Here is a 17,320-nt window from a genome sequence, read left to right as displayed (position 1 = left end):
CTGCAGCAAAAATTTTATACAAAACAAAGGTGTTCACATGCATGTTTCTTTTCTAGTGCTTCACAATTTTGTATTATTTTTAGGTCAAATTTTTAAGCACTCACTCTTTTGTTTTTCTCATGCATTTAAGACACTCACACCTCTGTTTTGGTTCTGTTTTAAGGCTAAAAAAAATTGCACAAAGTTTCAGCCACAACACAAGACTCAAGGAAAACCTAATAGGAAAGTGTTTAACAATTTAATTTGACAAAACTTTTAATATGACATAATAGAAACCTAACTCTAGGAAATTTGCTAGAACTAATAGCAAATTAAGAACTCAAACATGTAAAGCAAAAGCACATATAGGAAGGTTCGGATTTAATAAGAAAATACACAAAAATTTCGGACTCAAGAACACAAAACAAAAATTAGGTTAAAACAAGCTACTCTAGGATTCAATGACATTCAAAGGACTACACATGACTCTAGACAAAACATATGATTCAAAAACAAAAACATACACTAAGTATTGTCAATGTCCAATCACGGACTCATGCTTATAGGAATAGAGAGACTCAAGAAAAAATAAAAGCACAAGCACATGAACCTAAAGCACAAACCGAATTGATTCAAGGAATTAGGAACAAGCAAAAATCATGAATCAATCATTTCATATGTGACATAAGGATCCATCAAAAAATTTAGAAAACCTAGATCCATACAGAAAACACAACAAGACATGTAATAGGAGGAAGATACAACACGGATTCTATTAGAAAAAATTAGAGACAAAAACCTCAAGAGCACTAGGCTCTAGATACCAAAAATGATGGAGCTACTTGGAGAAGATTGATGAATCTTCAAGTTCTCCATGCAAGGACCGAAGCAACTCTTGAGGAAACCTTAGAATGAGATCTGAAACTCCTTGAAGCAATCTCCAATGGAGTAGAAGTCATGGAAGTGATTCGGTTACTCCTAGCTTGTTGTAGAAGCTTGAGGAACCAATGCAAAGTTTGAAGAAACTTTGGTGAGAAACCTTGAGAGAGAATTCTCTTCGGTTTTGGTAAGGGACTCTTGAGAGAGAAATCAGAATTTTATTTCTCAAATGTTCAAAAGTGAGTACATAGGAGGTATTTACAAATATATAGAGAAAAGGTAGCTTCTAGGAGAAGCTAACCTTAACCATGGTTCACTAGGAACCATGGTAAGGTTTACTTAACTCCCTACGGTTTAGCAAGCTTACAAGGGAAGCTAACCTTGACCATGGTTCACTTAAGAACCATGGTAAGGTAAGCTTACCTTACTTGAGTTTAGAAGCTTGCAAGACAAGCTTCAAAACTCAAGAAGGATTACTTAGAAATTTCGGCCAAAGGAGAAGAATAGAGCTAGGCGGCCTTGAACCAAAAATGCTCCATGATTTAATTTGAAAATTCTTGATTTGGTTTAGTTAGGTTCATCATATGATGATGAGACCTAGCTAAATCAAATCTATGAAAAATTAGGAGCAAAATGAGTCCAATATGCAAAATTTTGCCTAGGCCCAACTCAGGCCTAATTTCTAAGCACACCCTCAAGCATTGCTAAATGTCACCCCCTTTTCCCTACTGAAAAAAATACAAAATGAATGTATCAACTAGGGAGGTTAAATGGAGTTAAACTCTCCAAGTAACCTACCTTAAAAACAATATACAATCACTAGGAAAAAGCAAATAAAGTGCCTCACAATACAAAGGCAAAAATAACCTATACAAAAACTATGCATGAACTGTACAATATAAACAAGTAGAACTAAGGCGTTCTCTTCATGATAGAGCATTCCAAGTGAAGATTACCTTGGGCCTAACAAGCCCATTAGTCTTCTCAAGATCTAGCTCTTCCTGTATCCTCCTAGCCATAGCTCTGGTCACTGGGCCCTTGGCCCATGGTCTATCAGTTATTTTAATAAATTTTTTTAAACTCCAATGCACAATGATTAGGAAAGATAACATTGAAGTGTTACCATTTTCATATATAAATATAAAAGGATTTAATTACCCTTCTGATATATATATTTAATTTCATAAATTTTACTTTTTTTATTTCTAATTGTTAAAAACATTCAATTTTAATTCTTAAGATATATACATCCTCAAGTTCTAAATATGAGCCAAAAAAAAATCTTAATTTGTTGGTCTCAAATATTCAGAAATTTTAACTAATCTCACTCTATTTAATGTTGTTACCTCTAAAATATCATTTCATTTAATTGAGATTGTATTTTTAATGTCTCTTTTCATTCTTGACAATTTCAAAAAAGGATAATTTATTAAAAATAAGTATTTTTTTTAGATGTGATTAACAAAATTAAATATGTAAATAATATTTCTTAATTAGTATTTAGAATAGGAGGAGCTACTATTTTTGTTTTCCTTTAATCTCTATCATCTATTTCAAAAAAGGATAATAAGGTAAAATTTATGCAGCTATAACTATAAGAACTAAATAAAAATAAAATAATATGTATATATTATATATGAATTAAAATGAAATAATTTCAATTATAAGACTTAAAGATAAAGTTCATAAAACATGATAAAATCATATGAAAAAACGTTTCATTTCCAAAATTTACTTAATCATATATTTTTTACTTTTTATCCAAAATTTATTTTATTTCTAAAACATATAAAATATTTTTTATTTAAAAAAATTTGACAAAAAAAATATAAAAAAGAAAAAAAAACGAAGCTAAGAAAAAATACGTGCGGATTATGAATATGTATTTTTTTTACTACACAACAGTGTATTTTAAAAAAAGGGGTCATCTTGTTGGTTCATTCGTGCGGTAACTGGAGACTATAAGCGTCTCCGTCTATTACATAGCTGAAACCCATTCGCTGTTATCTTTCATCATTCTGGCTCCAAATTCCACATCAGATTTTGCTTTCTGGGTATCGTTCCTTTGTGCTTCCTTTCATTTTTAACGCTATCTGGTTCCATTTTGTGGTGTCTTTTAGCTCATTAGTAATTTTTCATATCTGCGCACCACCTGTTTGATTATTTTCCCAAGTGGGTTACACGCTGGAATTTGTGCTCTGGTTTATGTTTCACGTGCACCTTATTGCCAGGGCTTTGAGTGTGTTTTTGGGGTTTCAATTTTATGAGTTGACTCAATAATAACGAAAATTGGTGGAGGACTGGAGGGTATATTTAATTTGTTTTTTGGCGGGTTTAAGATGAGGGTTTGCGACATTTTTTTTATGATAAATTGTTTTGCATGTTAATACTAAATTTTCTGGTAGCTGGTTGTCTTAAGGTACAGATAGAAGCTGATTAGTGACTTTGCATTTCGTGTTTTTATTTTAGTTTGTGGGTGAATACGTTTTTGTACCTATGTTTTTGTTTATAGATTGAATGCTGTTGGATTTTAATGTTGTTGAGCTTACTGGCTGAATAGCAGAAGGACAGCATTGAAGATAATATGAACGTGTTCCTTGGCATTGCATCTTGCCATTGTGTTGGATCCATCTGTTCTGCGTACATCAATGGATTGTTGTTGTTTTCACTATGATTCCTGAGTAACTCACTGTGTCAAAGGATATGGGTGTATCTTTGGTTTTGAGATTTATGTAATTTTCTCTGAAAAGTGATTATTATTTCCCCTCAAACAATAATGGAAGCAGCAAAGGTTCTTTCTCTCTCCAGAACCGCCCCTTTTTGTTTTTCTATTGTGAGCAACAAAGTGTCTCTCAGACCTTTCAACAAACATTTCCATGCTGATGTACTTGCTAACAGACCCAAGAGCATTAGTTTTCAATTGAATTGTTCCTATGGAGACTCTTTTTCCTCCTCGCCGAAACCAGCAAGAAAAAGAACTAATTTGTTACCTTCTCCCAGATGCTCTATTTCCAGTAATGCCAGCACTGAATATCAAAATCCAGTTCTAGAGTTCTTCAGAAATCTATCATTTGATTCAATAAAAGCTACTCTTCTGCAGTTGACTCCAATTGATGTTGTGAAGTGGTCTGGGATATTATGCATCATAACTGCAGCAACAAAATGGACTAGGAATATGCTTTTCAGTCCCTTCTTTTGGATGTATTTTAGCTGGACTTGGTTGTTCTGGCCTTGGTTTGTGGCCATAGTGCTTGCAGTTTATGGATTATATTGCTTTCGGAAACATCTGCATGGTGAGGCAAACATATTTGAGCAATTGGCAATTGTTACATCAGTTTTTACCTGGCTCACTCTTGTTCCACCTGGTCATTTCAATGGCTACCTTGAAGGCTGGCCATTTGTTTTCTTCTTTGTGTATCATTATTTCTTTTTCTTCAATGTTAGCGTTCGAAAGCGGTTATATGGTGATTATTTTGCTAGGCCCCATGACCCAAAATGGGATGTGAACTTGCCAATGTGGTCTCGGGTTTTTTTCAGCACAGGAGTCATGGTTGGCCATTGGCTTGCAGCATTAGAAGGGCCGGAGCTTCACCTCATACCAGGTGGGTGGAGCAATCTTGGAATCTGGGCTTTAATCATTACAACTCTGCTAATGCAGTATAATGCCACATTGTATCTTGCTAAGTATTCTGAAAACGTGGTGGAGCCAAGTGCTGTTGTACAATTTGGACCTTATCGTTGGGTCCGTCATCCAATATATTCATCAACAATGCTTTTGTTTGTAACATATTGCATTGCGCTTCGAGCACCTCTGAGTCTGCTATTTGTAGTAGCAGTATGCTTGATGTATTATAAGCAGAAGGCAGAGAAGGAAGAGGCTTTGATGGTTGAGACTTTTGGCCAGAGGTACACAGAATATGCAAGCAAAGTTAAGTTCAAGTTTATTCCTTTTGTCTATTAGCTTGTCTCCAGAAGCTTAGTCAGTCTTCAAAATTTGATTGTATTTTCAGGTTTTGGCAAAAGATAATGTCAATTCTCAAAATCCTAGTCTATGTCGTTGTTTTACTCTTTACTCTGTTATCTTTAGTGTATTTAACTTGCCTTAAATCCTGTGTCATCCTGTGCACTTGTGATTTCCTTTTTGAATGAATATTTAGGTTTTCATTTATGCTTTATTTTCATATAGCTTAGTAGATGGCTTACATAATACTGTGTCCATGATTACTTCAGCCTTTGCAAACTTCGACTCTATAATTCTATCGTCTATCTTGAGCTGTGCCTTAATTGGCGCTAAACTGCTAAATTATACTGCCTAATTTATAGAAGCTAAATTGTTTACCAAATATTTGCTTTCTGCCTGGTGTTTTATTTGAAATGAAATTGAAAGGCCTTCCTCATGCATTTTCCTGTTGCACTTAGACAAAGCAATCAATCATGTTTTACTATTATAAAATACTTGGTCTTCTGATATGGTTGGTGTTTTCATTTTTTTGTTATTGACATGGTAATGTCCTGTGTGTATATATAAAATGAAAGAATATAAAACTAAAATTAAGTTATATTTTTTTAATATATTTAAATTATACTTTTCATTTTATAACAACCAAAAAATATAACTTAATTTTAGTTTTATATTCTTTCATTATATGTATACATGTAACAAAAGATTTACTTACTCCATGTAAGTCTACCAATAACTCATATTTTAAATTTCAATGATATAACCATTAAATTAAATAATTTTAATGTATAGATCATGTTTACAAATTTTTTAAGAATTTGAAAGCATAACCATAAAAATATTTTATACATTGGATTGAATTTATATAACGAATTATTATATAGTTTTTAATTTTTTTAATATTTGTACTTATTTATGCATTAAGAATTTTTTAATTTATAGGTTAGATTGTTAAAATTTGATATAGAATATGAGTTATTGAGTGAAGTAAGTTTATAAAGACTTACTCTTATAATAAGTAGATATTTCCTTTCTCTCTATATATATAAATTATTAAAATTGATATATTCTATCTATAAATCGATTCTTGTTGATCATATTCTATTTATTATTGGGTCTTGGCCAAGTTGGTTTAAGTTCAAATAAATGATTCTTTAGGTTGAGTAAGTATTATTTCTTGTGTTTAATGGTTGTATTAATATTAAAATTTATGATTTCATATATATTATTCTAACTTTTCATTACTAAATCAACTCTAGTGGTTGTAGGTTGAGTAAGGATTAAAACTCATAGAGTAAACATGTTTGTTTTTATGTCTAGAGGAATTTTGTGATGTTTTTCTTTATTATGTTCCTAAAATTAAATGGTAACGAAATTTATTAGTTGAAATTTCATAGAAATTAAAAAAAAAAAATGAGACGCTTCATTTAATAAGACTTTCCTATTTTTGTTTTTTGAGACACAATAAATACTACAATGAATTAGTCTGTATAAAATTAGATGAAAAAAAGGTTTAAATATGTTTTTAGCCTTTTAAGTATTGAGTTGTGTGATTTTAATAAATTCTCAAATTTTAATTGAGCAACTTTAGTTCTTTAAGTATTATAATCATATCATTTTGACTTTTCAAATTTTAATTGATTAATTTTAGTCTCTCGAGTATCGTAATTGTGTGATTTTTGTCGCTTAAGTATTACACTTATACAATTTTTTTTACCTATTTAAGTGTTATATATTGTTAATTTTAGTAAATATATATATATATATATATATATATATATATATATATATTATCTAATACATGTATGAAAATTATAATATAAGTAACTTAAATAGGTAAAAGAAAAGTTGTATATTTACAATTCTCGAGGGAGTAAAATTGTACAATTGCAATATTTGAAGAATTAAAATTGAACAATTAAAATTTGGCAACAAAAATCGTAAAATTACGAAACTTGAGAATTAAAATTACTTAATTAGAATATTAAAATCTAAAATCGCACAATTGCAATATTTGAAAATTAAAAAACACAATTTAGCCAAAAAGTTTTTTTTTCTAAAAAAAGTACTTTTTAAAAAGGTCATTATTTGAGAAGTATATAAATGTTACTTCTTAAAAAAAATAGATAACTGTTTTTAAAAATTTAGATAAATACAATTAGTGATGAAAAATAGGTTAAGTTAGACCAGACTTTGAATATATAGATTGAGTTTGTTTATTAAAATTAAAGCTTAAGTTCGATCTATTATCTACATAGACTTTTTTTATTAAGTGTGGTATGACCTTTTTTAAAGTCTAACTTGACCTATTAGCCTATTTAAAAGTTTATTTAAATTATTAATGTTAATTAAATCAATAAAATTAATTTTTAAAAATTAACAAAATTATTTTTAAAATATAGTTTACTCAATATTATTAAAATTTTAAATTTTAAAAGAAATATAAAATAAAAATTGAATCATTTTCTATTAAAGAGGTAATTCATATACAACCATGTATATTGATGTACACTTATGCACATGTAATAAACTAATAAATCTATACAAAAAAAAAAGGATTTCATTTTTTTTCATCCCTAAACCCAATCATAAAAAAAAACTCTTTATTTTACTATAAAAAAATATTTTTAGATATTTTTTTTCAAACAAATGAGCCCAATATACCCTTAGAACTCGATATACCCTCAGATAAGAACAAATCGAGGCAATTATGACAAGCTACCGCATTCAATAGGAGTTGCCTTAGTTGATTTCCTAAGGCAGACACCAAAGTCTCTAAATAGTAGTTTATGCCTTTATTGGACTTCAAGAAGCATTCTAAACTCTTTTAAGAAGGGAAGACTCTAAAGACTCTAAAGACTCTAAATAGTAGTTTATGCCCTAATATAGCTTTCTAGTAGCATTTTAATCCTTACTTACTATTTCTAAGTGCATAAAAGCTCAGTAACAACTTTAGTTAAAAATAATTAGCAAAATCAGTAAATTTCAATCGTTTACCTATTCATAACTACCATGACTTTGGGTTTTACTATCCTATTAGATTCTCCTAAAATGAAGTTTATCTTAAGTGAAGAATTATAAGCATTAATTTTAAAAAAATTAATAGTTGATATTTTCTTATAAAATTATTTTGATTTACAAAATGTATTTAAAAAATTTGTCAAGCCTGATAATCTCAATTATTATATTTGTCTTAGGAAGACATATTTTAAAAGATGCATACTTGCGGTCAGCGACATGTAGAACCAACCAAACCAGAGATCAGATTTGAGATCTCAGCACTAACAACTATGCCCCCATTAAATGAAAAGGTAAAGAAAATGAAAGCTCAAATTGTTTAAACAAAGCAAACTTGGCCTTTGCAGTTTGCACCACTGATCTTAAAAAAAAAAGTCTGATCTCAATGTATAATGCAACGTCTCCTAATCATAGGAATATTTTAATATTCCCTTTCTCCATCTACTTAGCCCTATAGAAAAAAAAAAAAAAAGTTTGCACCCAAATCACTGTTTTGGTTTTTGCTCCTTTATACTAAAATCCAAGTCAGGGATACGAAGGAGGGAAAATCCTACATCCAAGGAACACTTTCACAAGTCACCACCCAATGTTCACACCCATTCACCACCACCAACATGCATAACAAAGCCGAAAAATCCATTCAATGTACTCATGTAGCTCATCCAACACCCTCTGAAGAGATCATAAAGCTAAGTTACAAGAATCTGTAGTTGTTGTAGATGATGGTGAAGAAGAAGATGCAAATGGTGACATCTTGTGCTTATTGTCATGATCATCCCCCACAATGATTCTTCCACCAGCCTCATTTGTGTCTCTACTCTCAATACTGTCAAACACTGCCCTCACGTTGATATCATTCTCAGTCCCACCAGGCTCTGTGCTAAACAGATAATCAATGTCTTCATCAAAGGCTGCACCATCAAACATGCAAGCCAAATCATCAGCTTTTCCACCACCAAAACCCAAGTGTGGTTGTTCAAGCTCAGACAAGCCACTGTACATGAGGCTCCAGGGTAGATCCTGGTCCAGCACATGCTCCATCATAGTGGTCATTGAGGGTTCTTCTTCATTAGTGTGTTCAACTTGGTCCTGATGCTGTGGTGGCATGTGCAGATTCTCAGATGGGGGTGGTGTAACTTTTGTGTGTTGTTCTACTTCTGCTTCTTCAGAGTCAGAGGAGTTAGGAGCTGTTTGTGTTTCTGTTTGGTCATTTTTCTTCTTTATTTTGTCCATGTAATTGCTTATGTCAAAATTGGTCACTGCATTGACTCCACGGTACTCTATTGCTGCCATGTCATATGCCACAGCTGCTTCCTCTTGAGTTTCTAAGTTCAAATAAAGAAAAAAAAATACCCATAAATATTAACAAATGTGAAAGAGAAACTAAACGATAAACAATAATTAGCTCAGTAGGTAAGGGTCTAGCTCAGATAGGACTGAGTTCAGTCCATAAGAGATTAGTTCAGTAAGTCCAACAAAACATCTTAGTTGTTATGAATCTCTTTAATATTGAGATCGATTTCTATACATAAAAAAATACACTTTAAATTCTGAAAATGTGGGTGGAAGGAGGAAAGAGAAAAAAGAATGAGCACGAAAAAAAACAAACAATAAATATAATACATGATATGATAAAAGAAAAGAAAGATAAATTAAAATTAGATAAACGTAGGATGAAAGAGAAATAACTTGAAAAAACAAGAGTGATACCTAAAAGTGGTTGGTGACTATGAAAGAATAAAATTTGCAAAAAGACAACTTTATGACATACATAGAATCTCTCAAAACTAAAAAGTTTGAAGTATCAGGGTAGGATTACTATTCACGTGCCCACTGGATTTTGGAGGTGCTAATGTTCTGTTTCCTGATTTAGTTCTCTTTTTAATTTTAGTTTATCTTTTATTTATCTAAAAATAAAATTATTCAAACAAAGTTTATTTTATATTCTGATTTCAAGATTGGCAGTTTTTAAATTGTTACTTTTAGCCGACATGTTGACAGGAGATTGTGGACACTGCATATGAACAAAGTACAAAGTCAAGGATATGCTGTACCCTCCAACATGCTTGTCTATTGGGTTTAGGGCTCTATTGTCAAATGTTAGATTGAACTTTACCAACTAATTGTGCATTAGACATTGCAAAATATTACATTATTTAGACTAAAAAATACACACAATATCTAAATTAAAAGTACGACATAATACTTTATTTATTTATATCTTTGGTCTCCTTATTACCAGAAATTTAAAAAATTATGAAATTGTTTCCCTACTATTTTAATTGTGTAATTTTTTGAATCATTCATAAAAAAAATATTATACAATTAAAATAATAGAAAATCAAATTTGCATAAAAAAAACTAAATTGGCGAAATGACAATAATAATGGGACTAAACAATGTAATTAAAGTTTTTTTTTTCTACCAAGCCATATACAAATACATCTACACAATGTGACAATTTATGAAAAATTTCAATGTGATTGCACTAGAATTAGAATTATGAATATGTTATCCCAACACAGGCCCAAAGTGGTCACTTTGAATAAATTGGACCCATAAAGAAAGGGGGAAGGGGAGAATGCACGTGCCATGTTGCTTGCTGTAACTTTCCTATGCTATTTTTATGTGATCCACAGCCACATATTGTACTGTCAGACCAGAAATTGATGCATACTGCAACTAGTGGACAACACTGCTGCAGCTACAGTTCATGCAATGAGCACAACTCACACATGCATCCTAAAACTCAAGTTTTAACTGTCATTAATTATGAGAACAGCAGGTTTACAAGCTGTACTGTAGTATAATATTATCTTCTTCGTTTCTTTGTCTTTTAATTGAAAAATAACACTACAACAAAAAAGAGATAAATAGATACTTTTATTAATTGAAATTTGTTTTCTACATGAAATGTTTTTTTTTGTCAATATTATTTTTCAATTTACAAGAAAGAGCAACGAAACAATAGAGTCGGATAGAGGAAATAGGAACTTTGAATGCGACGTAAACCGGTAACATGTGCTTCCGATTTCTAAGAGAATTTTTGTCATATATATATATATATGACAAAAATAATTTTAATATATATAAATGTAATTTTGAAGAAGCTCTAAGATCTAAATATTATTTGAACTGTACAATCGATTTACCTAGTAGTGAGAGACTGAAATAATATGCATTCAATCTAAATTCAAATTTTAATATTATTATTATAATTTTAATAAATATTTTATATTTTTTATTTGTATAAAATCAAGAAATAAAATAGAAACTCATCTGTGCATGGTGGTACATGGGTTAAAAATATATGAGTTGTTCATATTATATTACTTTTTTTAATTTTTAATTTAATTATATTGAAATAAACTATTTTATTATTTAATAAATTAATATATATATTTAAAAAATAAATTTGTTAACTTATTTAAAATTAAATTTATTGATTTTTTTAAAATAAAATAAATTTTTAAAGAGATTAATCAATCAAATCAGATTTAAAAAAAAATATATATATATATATATATATAAATTAAAATAAATAATAAATTAAATTTAACTTTTATTTTCTCAATTTATATATTTATCGTTCAACATGTGAAAAGATAAAATTTTAAAATTTAAATTTAAAAAAAAAAAAAGAAATTTTTTTTTTATTAAAGTAAACTTTACTCTTTTCTCTTTTCTCTTTTCTCTTTTCTCTGTACTTTTTCTTTCGTCAATTAAATAAAACAAATATTTCATAACATATCTATATTTTCTCCCTCTTTATTCTCACTTATCTAAAGGAAGGGTACAAGTCAGCAAGTAAAGGGTGAACGATTATCAAATATATTAGAAGGATATCAATCAACTTGAATATTTTTTTATTGAAAAACTAACATAAAAATAAGCATATATATATATATATATATATATATATTTTGTCTCATCAAAAATATAAATTTCCCATAAGTAGTATATGCTATTTTTCACCTTCATTCTGTTTCTTATATATATATATGCATGCTTATACTAATTATGGAAAACTTATGCTTTTGATGAGACACCAGATATCCCTTAACCAATGGGGACAGGAATTTTATGAAACACAAATGCTATAGAGTAATACATTGGGGTCTACAAATCGTACTTCTCCCGGTTATGGATTGTCAATGCCACATGCCATGTGATATTCTTTGATTTAGTTCATGCAAATGGAACTGATTTTAATAGTTGTACATTAAAAAAAAAATGGGTGATTGAGAGAATTGACACTAAAAATAGATAAGAAATCAACAGAGTATAGGATGAAAAAAAAAAGTACATTATATTTTTCTTTTAGAATTTCACAAAATTCATCTTAATTTGGTCATTGCACTTTCCAAACAAGTAACAAAAGTTTAAAATATTTTCAATCGAAGAAAAAATAGATAGAAAAACTTACTAAATGTTCCCAAGTAGAGGTACTTGTTTCCACATACTCTTCCAATGCGAGCTTCCCAGCGACCATTATGATGATGCCTATTCCAATAATTAGAAAATTTGCATTAAATGCATAATGTTTTTAAAAAATTCATTTTAATCATCAATGTAATGAACTGAATTTTAAATTTTAATTCTTCTTATGCACCCAATTTTAAAATTAAGTAGTGAAAACAAAAATAGAAATCATAATTTAACTAAGAGCAAATACGAGTCAAATGCAACTAACCTAGCAACTCCGCGATACTTAGAAATGCCTCTAGAAAAACCACTGCTTTGACGCCGCAAAGAAGCCAAATATTCTTCTTTCGAGGCCTTGTCAATTTCCTCAAGATCCTTGGTATAATTTTCTATCTGCACGGTTCATCAATAATTAGTTGATACAATATTTTTTTTTATCATATTATAAATAAATTATAATAAAAAATTAAAATACCGGGAAATTCAAGGTTGCATCCTTCCCCCAGTACTTAAGGGCAGCAAGATCATATGTACGGGCTGCAGCTTCTTCAGTATCATATGCCCCTACATGAAACAAAAAAAAAAACAAAAATTAGAGAAAAAAAAAATCAAAATCAGAGAATTGGGTCCAAGCAACCACATCATGATCAGAATCTTTCTTGGTCTTAAAAAATAATCTGTAAAAAAGGGATACTGCAATATAATTAATAATTTAGAAAATTGAAAAGTTGACTAGGATTGTGTGAGAATCAAGTGTATGAGATAAGGACTTACCCAAATAAACTAAACCAGCCCCAAAAGTTTATGCGAAGGGTTGCGATCACAAAGATTACCAGGAATAAAACAAGGTCAGAATAGATAATAATCACCACCAAAAAAATACAGGCAAAAATAGTAAACAAAATTAATAGATCTCCTAGATTTTCTCTGTCTTCTTTTTTTTTTTTTTTTTTTCTTTTTAATTTTTTTCTGGATTAATTTAATCACCCTAGAGAAAATTACCTTGTCGTCCCTTCTTGCCCTGAATGTTGTTCCAAGAGGTCTTATCCCACAGGTGAGCTTCAAACCTCCCTGTCCACCTATGCCTATTGATCAAACACAATTAAGAGACATGCAAATGCAGGTGAAAACCCATTAAGGAGAATGCAAAGGGAATTAAAATCAGTGACTTGAACCTGGTAACTCCCCTATAAATGGAGCTTCTTCCCCCATTGGTTTGGTCCTGGTTGCATTTTTGTGACTTCAAATTTCTCCTTGGATGCTTAGGCCTTCTTTTCTCTAACTGAATGGGAGTTTCAATTCCAACAGAAGAAGATGATGAACAAGAAGATGCTGGAGACCTCTTCATTAGGGCCTCAATCTCAATGCCAACAACACCCACCTTTTGTGCCCCAAAAAAGAAAAATAACTCAATGGGTGTGCTTGGAGATGAATTAGACCCAATTTTTTTTTTTTTTTGAATGTGTTGCCAAGTTCTCTCCTTTTCCCTCTTCTGGTAGATTCTATGATGGCATCTTGGTATATGTAGTAGTGTAGTACTAGTAGTAGTAATCTGGTTACCTAAAGTGGTTTACCAAAACAAAGAGAAAGAGGCAACAAAGAAGGAAAAGAGAAATGGGGGGTTATAAAAGGAGGAGAAAATATTTAAATAAGCAACTGAATCTGTAATTCAGGGTGGGGTGGGAAGGATGTGAAGGAAGTAATGGTTTAACCTTGGGTTGGAATTTAACTTGATCAATTAACCATGGCTAATTCAATGGCTTCAACTTGAGCTACACTTGGCAAGGTGGTGCAGCCATGCTGCCAATGGGGCTTTGTATTCTAAGCTGGCTTTCCTGGTTTAGGAATCTCAACCTTTTTGCCAGAATTTTTAATTGTTTTTTTTTTCAAAATAAAAATTATAAAAGATGAAAACTTACCTGGCTTGAATGGCCTCAAGTGTCCACGTCAGTTACTGTGTGTGTGATTCTGAAACATTAGTTGGAACAGGGCATGTGAGAGGAGAGAAGGTATCTTAATCTGATATTAGTTGAGAATGTTATGTGCAAAGGTTCTGGAATTTAACCAAACTATGACAGGAAACAAAAATTTCAGGGATTATTATGCAAGGATAGAAAAGACCCTTTACTGTTTGTTCTCTTTGCCTGCTTTGTTTATTTTCCCCCTAACTCTAGACTAAAATAAAGCTTGTATTTTTGTGTGTGCAATTTACAAGACAGTGAATAGTGTCACTCGGAAGTTGAATCATATTAAGCAATAGATTAATTTCGATTATTTGTACAGATTCAAACATCAATTCAATCTTTCATAAACCTAAAATTAATTTGTCTGAATTTATCATTCATATATGACATTGACTCATCTATGAAATTGACTCACCGCGAGTTTGGATCCGCGTTGTGGATCACTTATGAACTAACTAATAGTTGTTTGTGTTATTTGGAGATTTGGTAACTCAGAAAATAAGATTCTCTGACATTGAATCAAGCATGTATTTAGTTAATTTTGTTTTATGAGACAAGTAGCATAGTCTTTATAGCGTCTCTTCTAGAATTTTTTATTTATTATATATATATATATATTGAAGAATTTAACCGTCTAATGTATTAAATTTCCTATTAAATATTATTGTAATAATTCATTGCATGACTCAAATTTTGACCAAACATGCACCATAATATACGTGAAAAAAGTCTGAAATACCGGGAGAGATTAAATAACTATGAAATTAGTCAATAAAAAACACTTAAACATTGACACTTTACAAAAATAACATTTAATAGTTATTAATTTTACGATTCACGTGATATAATTTCATTACCTATCAATTCAAATTATAAGATAAAATATCAAATGACTTTAAATTTTATAATACACAAATAACTTAATAATAATTTATTATTATTATTATTATTATATTTATCATTCACTATTTCTTATAAAACAATTGAAAAGATATATAAGCTTAAATTGCTAAATAAAATATATTTTTTAATAAGCTAAAGAAATAATATTAAAGGCATACTGATTGAAGCATAAGTGCAAAATTGGCGTCAGGAGTTAAAATATACACTATATGTACCTATTAGCACTTATGATAGGAAAAATACATGATAAATAAAAAGAATTTAATAAGCACTTATGAAGTTATATATAATGGCATCATCAAAGTTTAGACCGTTATTAGGATGGACCACTCGTGGAAGTGATTTTATGGTGGTCTACTAAGAATTAGTCATAACATTTATTATTACTATATTAAATGGTTGAGATGAGTTGCTTATAAAAGTTTTTATCTTCATATTGTTTTTTTTGAAATATAATTATATTTTACCAATTTATTCATAGATTTAAAAATAATTACAGCTCTCAAAGTTGTTCTTGGCCATTACCTCGTCTTTGTTAGCGTCTTCACTTCCTCATTTTCTTTGCCTCACTCCTTGTCTCCACCATGGCATTACCACGTTACAATGAACTACACTACTGCTTCAACATGGTGGGTTAATGCTTGACAAAATTTGTGAGGCAAAAACCTTTCCAGGTTCATTCATGGAGTGGGTTTTTTTATCAGAGGGATGCAATATGGTGAGAATGGGTTTGTGAGGGGCATCAAAGTTACAGGTATGACCAATGGGTGGGTAGAAAGCACGAGCTGCATAAAAACTTTTTGTTTCATATAACTAACAATGGTTATTGTGAGATTACATACAAAGGTGGAGGACCCTAACCCATCCAAGGTTTAAATTTTAATTTGGGTATAAATTACCCAAATTCTCACAATTAAGTCGTGTTCTTGTATTAGGATACACACTTCAATTATCCTTGTTGTAGCAAGTCTAGTCTTGGGTCTAGGTCTTCTCGTCCTTCTCCGAGTAGTCCGAAGTGAGGGCCGGGTGCCTGTAAAGACACTCCAACGCTCAAGTAAGTGTTCGGTGTAATAAATGCGGTAGTTGAAAATTAGTTGCGTACCTCGTTGGGAGTCTATTTATAGTGTTTCTCATTGGGCCGTGATTAGGAACTGGGCCCCGGGAAATTAGGGGACTAATCCGGCGCATTACGTAAATTAACCTTTCTTTAATTGTCCTAGCGTAGATCCGTAGCTTGGCCGAGCACACCAACACATTCAGAGGGTGTTCGGTGTGGTTGGCGAGGTTTGCTGGGTCGGTCGGGTCGGATACTCGGGGTGTTCGGCATGGTCGACCACCATCCGGTATACAACCCCTGCAGCGTCAAGGACAGAAAAGACGAAGACGATGGAAAAAAAACCGGCGGGGAGAATTTTGTGGGGCTTCGGTTCTAGGCGTTAAACGAGAGATGGTGATTCCGACCACTAGAGCTGACACCGACGTCGTAAACTAGAGATGGTTAGTCCACCGTGTGGTCATGTTGAATGCGATCGTGATCATAGGACTTTGGGGCAAGCCGGTTGCTTAGGGAGAAAACCCCTGCAAGACAGAAGTGTAGAGTGATGGAGGGTAGTCGGTGTGGTCGGGTTTAGGGTATTCGGCCTGGTCGTATAGCAAACGATAGCAAAGCTAGTATCAAACGATAGCAAAGCTAGTATCAAGACTAAGGTTGATCCAGGCCCAAATCAAATACAAGATAAGACGAATCTATCAACTGAAGCCTGAGGGATCAGATGTAAGACCAAAATAGGCATCATAGGAGACTAAGTCAAGAACGGGACAAAAGTTGGCTAAACATCAACATGGATTTGCAAAATCGTCAGATAAAGCCTAACGAACAAGCAGATGAAGTCATCACTACCAGACATAAAGGGTAGTCAAGACCAGACGAAGAATCAAAACTAAAATGTGTATCCAGACGTAGTTTGAAAATAATGAAGCACGTCTGAAGTCCACTAATCACATTGAGTGAAATCATACAAGAAACACAAAAGGACATCAAACCTGAATACAGAAAGAAGAAAAATAAGCAAGCATGGATTCACAAGTCAAATCTGCGTGTGTTAAAGAAAGGACACCTACTTTTCAGAAAAAGACAGCCCCTCAACAGCTAAATTGATGAGAAAAATACAAATATTCCTAGATCATGATT

At 31.3% G+C, this 17,320-nt stretch overlaps 2 protein-coding genes across 2 annotated transcripts; one reads left to right on the top strand and one right to left on the bottom strand.

Moving 5' to 3' along the window:
• The first annotated feature begins 2,752 nt into the window (after nucleotides 1-2,752).
• LOC109792952 (protein C-terminal S-isoprenylcysteine carboxyl O-methyltransferase) lies at nucleotides 2,753-5,033 on the top strand. Its single transcript, XM_020352405.3, has 2 exons — nucleotides 2,753-2,912; nucleotides 3,422-5,033. Exon 2 carries the CDS (start codon nucleotides 3,635-3,637, stop codon nucleotides 4,817-4,819), a length of 1,185 nt encoding a protein of 394 aa, XP_020207994.1. The 5' UTR covers nucleotides 2,753-2,912; nucleotides 3,422-3,634; the 3' UTR covers nucleotides 4,820-5,033.
• A 2,914-nt stretch (nucleotides 5,034-7,947) lies between these two features.
• Nucleotides 7,948-14,139, bottom strand: LOC109792953 (uncharacterized). The gene is made up of 7 exons (XM_029270261.2): nucleotides 13,438-14,139; nucleotides 13,265-13,347; nucleotides 13,037-13,045; nucleotides 12,738-12,826; nucleotides 12,531-12,655; nucleotides 12,264-12,340; nucleotides 7,948-9,162 (listed from the first exon to the last, which is right to left on the bottom strand). The coding sequence occupies exons 1-7, from the start codon at nucleotides 13,608-13,610 to the stop codon at nucleotides 8,519-8,521; spliced, it is 1,200 nt and encodes a 399-aa protein (XP_029126094.2). The 5' UTR covers nucleotides 13,611-14,139; the 3' UTR covers nucleotides 7,948-8,518.
• Between the last annotated feature and the right edge of the window lie 3,181 nt (nucleotides 14,140-17,320).

This window comes from Cajanus cajan, chromosome 8 (genome assembly GCF_000230855.2).
Source record: "Cajanus cajan strain Asha chromosome 8, NIPB_CcT2T_4, whole genome shotgun sequence".
Classification (NCBI taxonomy): domain Eukaryota; kingdom Viridiplantae; phylum Streptophyta; class Magnoliopsida; order Fabales; family Fabaceae; genus Cajanus; species Cajanus cajan.
The sequence above is the reverse complement of the archived record's forward strand: the minus strand, read 5'-3'. Positions and strand labels throughout refer to the sequence as shown.